The sequence below is a fragment of the Teleopsis dalmanni genome, chromosome 2, assembly GCF_002237135.1.
Source record: "Teleopsis dalmanni isolate 2A chromosome 2, ASM223713v2, whole genome shotgun sequence".
In the NCBI taxonomy this organism is placed as follows: domain Eukaryota; kingdom Metazoa; phylum Arthropoda; class Insecta; order Diptera; family Diopsidae; genus Teleopsis; species Teleopsis dalmanni.
The window spans coordinates 166,443,544-166,449,564 of NC_051847.1; the positions used below are offsets into that span (position 1 = coordinate 166,443,544).

Consider the following 6,021-nt stretch of genomic DNA (forward strand, 5'->3'; position numbering starts at 1 on the left):
ATTTTAAGCAGAAATTTAATATAGAAGATGTAGAGGTAGACGTGTCACCGGTGAAGTACACAACTTAAAAAAGCATTAACCGCATTTTTAAAAGATGCTCCTTTAAAAATGGTACTTGAAGAGCCATTTGAAGAAAAGTAGAGGTGGATCGTGATCACTTTGAGGAAGCACTGCATTCGTGGACGATGTTTTATTGAAAATGAAATTTACAGCAGTTAGAGAAAGAACGCGTAGAAGTAGACCGCGTCTTTGGTGGAGTGATAAAGTTGAAAAAGCTCTATCTACACTTGAGACTGGCGAGACTGGAGCAGGGGTTAACGCAGCATAAGTGCCTGGAGAAATATACTGCGTAAGGAAAAAACCCGATAACGTTTTGTAATGGACATTTAAGTAAGTAAGTAGTACTTTCAAAATAATTACTAAATGTATTAAAATTTTGCTACGCTTTATTTTTTTATTAAATGATTATTAATCATATGAACTTATACTTTATAAGTTTTAAACCCGCCATGTCATATCTTAGTTATTTAGTTATAATGATTGAAAATCATTATAGTTCTAAGGCAATATCACTAATTGATTGTTTCTTGTTAAACAAAAGTTGTGTTTGTAAACATTGGCATTGCTTCGCACAAGCATACGATAGCTTTGTTTGACCTTGCAAATAAATATTTTTTTATGTTGTACACAAGAATACAACCCTGGAGTTATATGCGAAAATTGACAGGCTATCCTACTTACCACTATCTAATCTTAGAGTAATCACTCTCCGCACGGGGAAGTACGCAGATCTTAGATCAATCACTGAATAATCATGAAGCTTATAGGCAATACATAAATTAATCAATGAGATGGGTGGGACCCTGTAGTACCCCCAGCTATCAAAGAGTAAAAGTGCCCAGTTGCGCTGACTGGAAAAGAAGGATCAACATATACAAGAATGCAATATATATACTGAATACATATAAAGTGTGCAGTATATGTATTGTATAGTATATAAGAAAGTTTTTATATACAATACGAGTATACATATATAATTTCTTTAGCAATATATAAGAAAGGAAGTATTTGTACTGAGCTTTAAATCAAATGGTATTACAATAACAATTGTGCTTAGAGTGCTACCGCCTGGATAGTCGTGGTTTTATCCATAAACATTTTAATTAATAACCAAAATTACAACTGTGCATTTATCAGTAAAAATAATAGTGAATTATTTGTTAAATTTTTGTTTTAACCTATTGAATTATTAAATTACGCTGGAATTATATGTACATAAATGCCGCCGCACACTAAATCTCACACTTGGGCACATACATCAATTGAAAATTTTCCTACTGGGAATAAAATTCTAACAATGCTTTGTTACAGAGTTTTCAATGCTGGTTCTGTTGTTGGGATATTCCGAACGCACATTTCCTCTCTGCTACCTAAAAACGGTACGTCAAGTCATAAATCAAACTTTCAGGGTTACTTAGGTCAATATGTGTTTAAAATCTAAAAAATTTCCCAATTGCTGTGTGGAAACATTCAATTTCAGTCGAAAGCGGTGCAGGACTACTGCGAAACACTTAAAAATTCCGTGTGGAAATTTCGTTTTCCCAAAAAAGTACAACAAAAACTAAAGAATTTAAAGTGCTTGCGAAAAATAGAAGCAGAAGTATGGAGCGAAGAAATAAAAACTGAGAATAAAATATAAAAAAAAAATGCTTACAACGTTTTTAGAGAATCAAAATAAAAAATAAAAACAAAACGAAACGAAATTAAGCAAAATAATCAAAACAAGTTCAATTGCTTTAGCGCGTCGGCAAATCATCTCCTCCAGCTTTGTCATATCTGCAGAGGCTCCACCACACACAGCACAACACAACAGCCGAACTGTTTAACTGTGGGCTTTGTTGTTATTGTTGTTGGTGTTTTGTTTTGAGTCATAGGAAGAACAACAACAGCAGCAGCAGCAGCAGCAGCAGCAGTAGAAGCAGCGAAAGTGAAATTCATTGATAAGAAAACAAATATAAATAATAACTAATAAATTATGAGAACATATTAAGTAGATGTAAGTATGTGCGTGTGTGTACGTGATGCACGTAATGTAAATATGTTATAAATATGTTTTCCTGTTCGTATGTACATATGTAGAGAGGGCAACATATTTACTGCTGCATATCTTGTAGGTGCGTGTGGTTGTGTGTGTGAACGTTGCGGGTGTCCAAATAAATCGTCTCGTCGTTCGGCAGCGTACAGGCATAAATAAATTGTTGTGTTGTTTTTGTTAACGACGAAAGCAACGCTTGATCGGGCAACTGGGAAGAATTGAGTGCTCAGTCGGTGCAGATCGGTCGCAAGTTCAAGTATAATTCTGAGTTGGATTAAAATCTCAAATTTGGTGTTCAAACGTTCAATCGTTCAAACGTTCAATCGCTCATTCGTTCAATTCTATAATTAAGTAAACAAATTAATTGAAGGAACAAAGCAAATAACAATGCAAGTGTACTTTTTGTTTTGTGCAGCGATTTGCTGCTTATTAAACGTCAATGTGGCGTCTGCTGCCACTCCTACTATTAGTGACATAACGCGAGATATAGTGGCCAGTATTGGAGATAATGTGGTCTTTAATTGTACCGTTGAAAATGTCGGAAAGATGTCTGTTAGTTGGGCGAAATATACAAGTGAATCGAGTTCTGGGTCTGTTGTGCTTTCGATGCGTTCGATACTCAGTTTAAGCGATCCACGTTACTCGATTACTGAAACAAAAGACGATAAGAAAGACAGTGCTACATATTCATTTGAGATAGCAAAAATAGAGGCCAGTGACATGGGTACATACGAATGTCAAGTGATAGTCTCGGCTGCAGATAAGGTAACGAAAAAAATGAATTTGTCTATTAAACATCCGCCAGTGATTTCAGAAGAACGTACACCAAAAACAACTTTGGTCACTGAAGGACAAAATCTAGAAGTCAGTTGCTATGCAAATGGTTTTCCACCACCAACAATCTCATGGAGTCGTGAAGATAATGCTATTATGCCGGCCGGTGGTCATACACAAGCTGGTCCCACATTACGTATTAAGGAAGCGCATCGTTTAGATCGCGGCGGTTATTATTGTATTGCTGATAATGGTGTCGGTGAACCCGATAAGCGTTTGATACGCGTTGAAGTTGAATTTCGACCACAGATTGCTGTTCAACGCCCCAAAGTCGCACAAGTGCTGTCACATGTCGCTGAATTGGAGTGCAATGTGCAGGGTTATCCAGCACCTGCTGTAGTCTGGTTTAGAAATGGCATCAAGTTGCAGACGGACTCACGTCATCAAATTGCTAACACTGCTTCTTCGCATGAGACCACAACGTCGGTTTTGCGTATTGCCAGCGTTTCGGATGATGATTTCGGTGATTACTTCTGTAATGCAACTAATAAGCTGGGTCATGCCGATGCTCGCCTACATCTTTTCCAGCCCGTCATACCAGTTCCATCGTCACATTGAAGTTTTTTATATTGAACATAAATCTTAAATCATAAATTCTCGAAATAAGATTTTCTTTTTAAGTATTGGCTTGAGTATTTGTGCTAATTTTGTATTTTTTTCACATTTTTAATTGTTTTTTTTTTGTTGTTTGAATTTTTTGCAATTTTGATAAACATTTTTTAGTAAATAAGCGTTTCATATACACTCACTGACTGATCAATTTCAGCACAAAAGACTAAAAATGTATTTTTGGATAAGTTTTTGCTTTCTTTGTCATATTTGCTTTTATTAAATAAAATTTGATTCAATTAATTTGTGTCTTGAGAATTTGCAGAACTCGTCATAATCAACTGAAACCAGTGACAAAAATTTTAAGAATGAAAATTCGAAAAGTTGAATAGAAGATAGAGTGAGCTTTGAGACACCTAGTAACTAGAATTTGAATTAAACGGCATAAATGAAGCTTCCGTCATTGATAAAAACATTCGTAGTCTTGATATGGACTTAGATTCCACCCAACTGTGAAAACTGCACTGTAATTCAAACAAATAATCTTATTAATGAAAATAGTCAGACGATAATTGATAGGAATTCCATTTAATTACAATCATAATTATTAAAATCACAGAAATTAAAAAATTTAATCAAGTTTTATTGAATATTTCGGTGAGCTGAATAGTCTAGAGATGAATAATATTTTTTATATGCTAGGTGCTCACGTTTTTAAGTGATGAGACTATTAATGAGATTCGGTACTGATAATTTTAATTAAAATATATCAATGGAAAACGTTTACGTATAGTTTCTTCAAATTTTATAAAACAAATTCAGATCAGAGGCGGATTAAACTTATAGTGGGCACAAGGAAGTTAGCTATTGATAGAATTTAAAAAGACAATTTATAATTTGAACTATGAAAACATCCTTACCGCTACTCACTCATAAATTGGCTTGATTTCTTATATTTTAGTTTATATGATATAGTATGAAACACAAACTATATTTTGTTAAAAATAAATGGTTTATTCCAAAGTTCAAAGCGATTAGCTTATCAATCTTTCAATGAAAGGTGTAAGATTTTCTGGAGAAAATGCTAATTGTTGCAGGAACTGGGGTGGGATCAATAGAAAGCGATAACTGATTGTTAAAGCAAATTGAACTTGATGTGTTAGTCGTCGTCTCGGTGAGGACTGCTGACATGAAGTCATGTGTATCATTAATAGAAGTGGATAACAAAATAATAACTACTCATCTTACAGCAAAGATTATAACTTAATACTGACTATTTTAGTCAAGAAACCACCATTAAGTATATATCATAATGCATATGTTATTTATGCAAAAGGAATCTACGAATTATTTGTGTCTAACAGAGATCTTTTGGATTATTTCTAGTATATTGTAGAAATACTCTAAATAAATCGCATCAGTGATATATTCACAATTTCGAAAAGGGCCATACAAGTGTTAATTAAAATAGTTTTTTGGAAAAAACTATATTTATTTCTAAATAACTGTTATTTAGAATAATAGCAATAATATGTGCCAAATAAACAAGTTTTAGATCAACCCACTGTTGTTGTTATGGCTCGAATAGCTCTCCAGTTCTTTGGGGACAATACCTGCTTCGCTGTATTTGCAATTTTGGCGAGAGTTCCTTCTTATTAATAGGAAGTCATACTTTCGCAAGACCAAAGCATTTATCTCCCTAATCTCTACCGATATTACTTTATACATTTATAATAGCATATATCAAAAATGCTATATAATGTATTTTCTTAATTCGCGACTTTAATACAAAAATAAAAAGTAATGTATACTTAATTAAGTAGAGAGACTCTTAGTTATAGGTTGTAGGCTTGTTTATATGCAATTATATACAATAGTCCTTAGTCCTTTCATTGTTAAGCTTCATTTAAAACTTGCGTTTATTTAAAATTGTAAGAATCGTGAGGTATATATAGTTGTCAATAGTGATGAGTAGCTACGAGTCGTATATTCAAACTCAGCAACTTAGTCTTTTTAAATATATATTATATCATAAGCCTTAATTATTTTATATGTATATGCGATATAGCTTTAAACTTCAATGGAGTATAAAAATTATTACACAGCTTACTTAGGTAAACTGTATAGCACATAAGGACTCTAAAGATCTTCCTCGCCCCAAAATAAAAGGAAAGATGACATAAATACATATGTGTATTTGTTATAAGTACATCATTGCAAGACTGTATGGATCTACTGCACGCTATACTGGAGTGTCATGGTATTACGAGTTAACTGATATCAACTTTCAACTCAATTCATTAACTAATATCAACTTAACTTTCATTCAATCTATTAATTAATTTAATTAATTTAATTCATTATATTATCTATTATCTTAAATAGGTAGATGAATTTTTGAAGTAACTGATTATGATATATTTATTACAATTATGTGAAATAAAAGTTATTTATATGATTATGTTAAAAGCATCTCACAGATTTGAGTTAATCATTTAGTTTGTTCATTAAACACAATAAAATTGTGTTAAATTTCTGATTCC

At 32.9% G+C, this 6,021-nt stretch overlaps 1 protein-coding gene across 1 annotated transcript; it reads left to right on the top strand.

Moving 5' to 3' along the window:
• Positions 1-2,025: 2,025 nt before the first annotated feature.
• On the top strand, positions 2,026-3,729 carry LOC119685859 (protein amalgam-like). The gene has a single exon (XM_038100256.1). The coding sequence runs from the start codon at positions 2,483-2,485 to the stop codon at positions 3,485-3,487; it is 1,005 nt and encodes a 334-aa protein (XP_037956184.1). The 5' UTR covers positions 2,026-2,482; the 3' UTR covers positions 3,488-3,729.
• Positions 3,730-6,021: the final 2,292 nt, after the last annotated feature.

What these genes read in the sequence shown, in the direction of transcription:
- LOC119685859 (XM_038100256.1), top strand. Translation starts at nt 2,483, where the DNA reads ATGCAAGTGTACTTTTTGTTTTGTGCAGCGATTTGCTGCTTATTAAAC.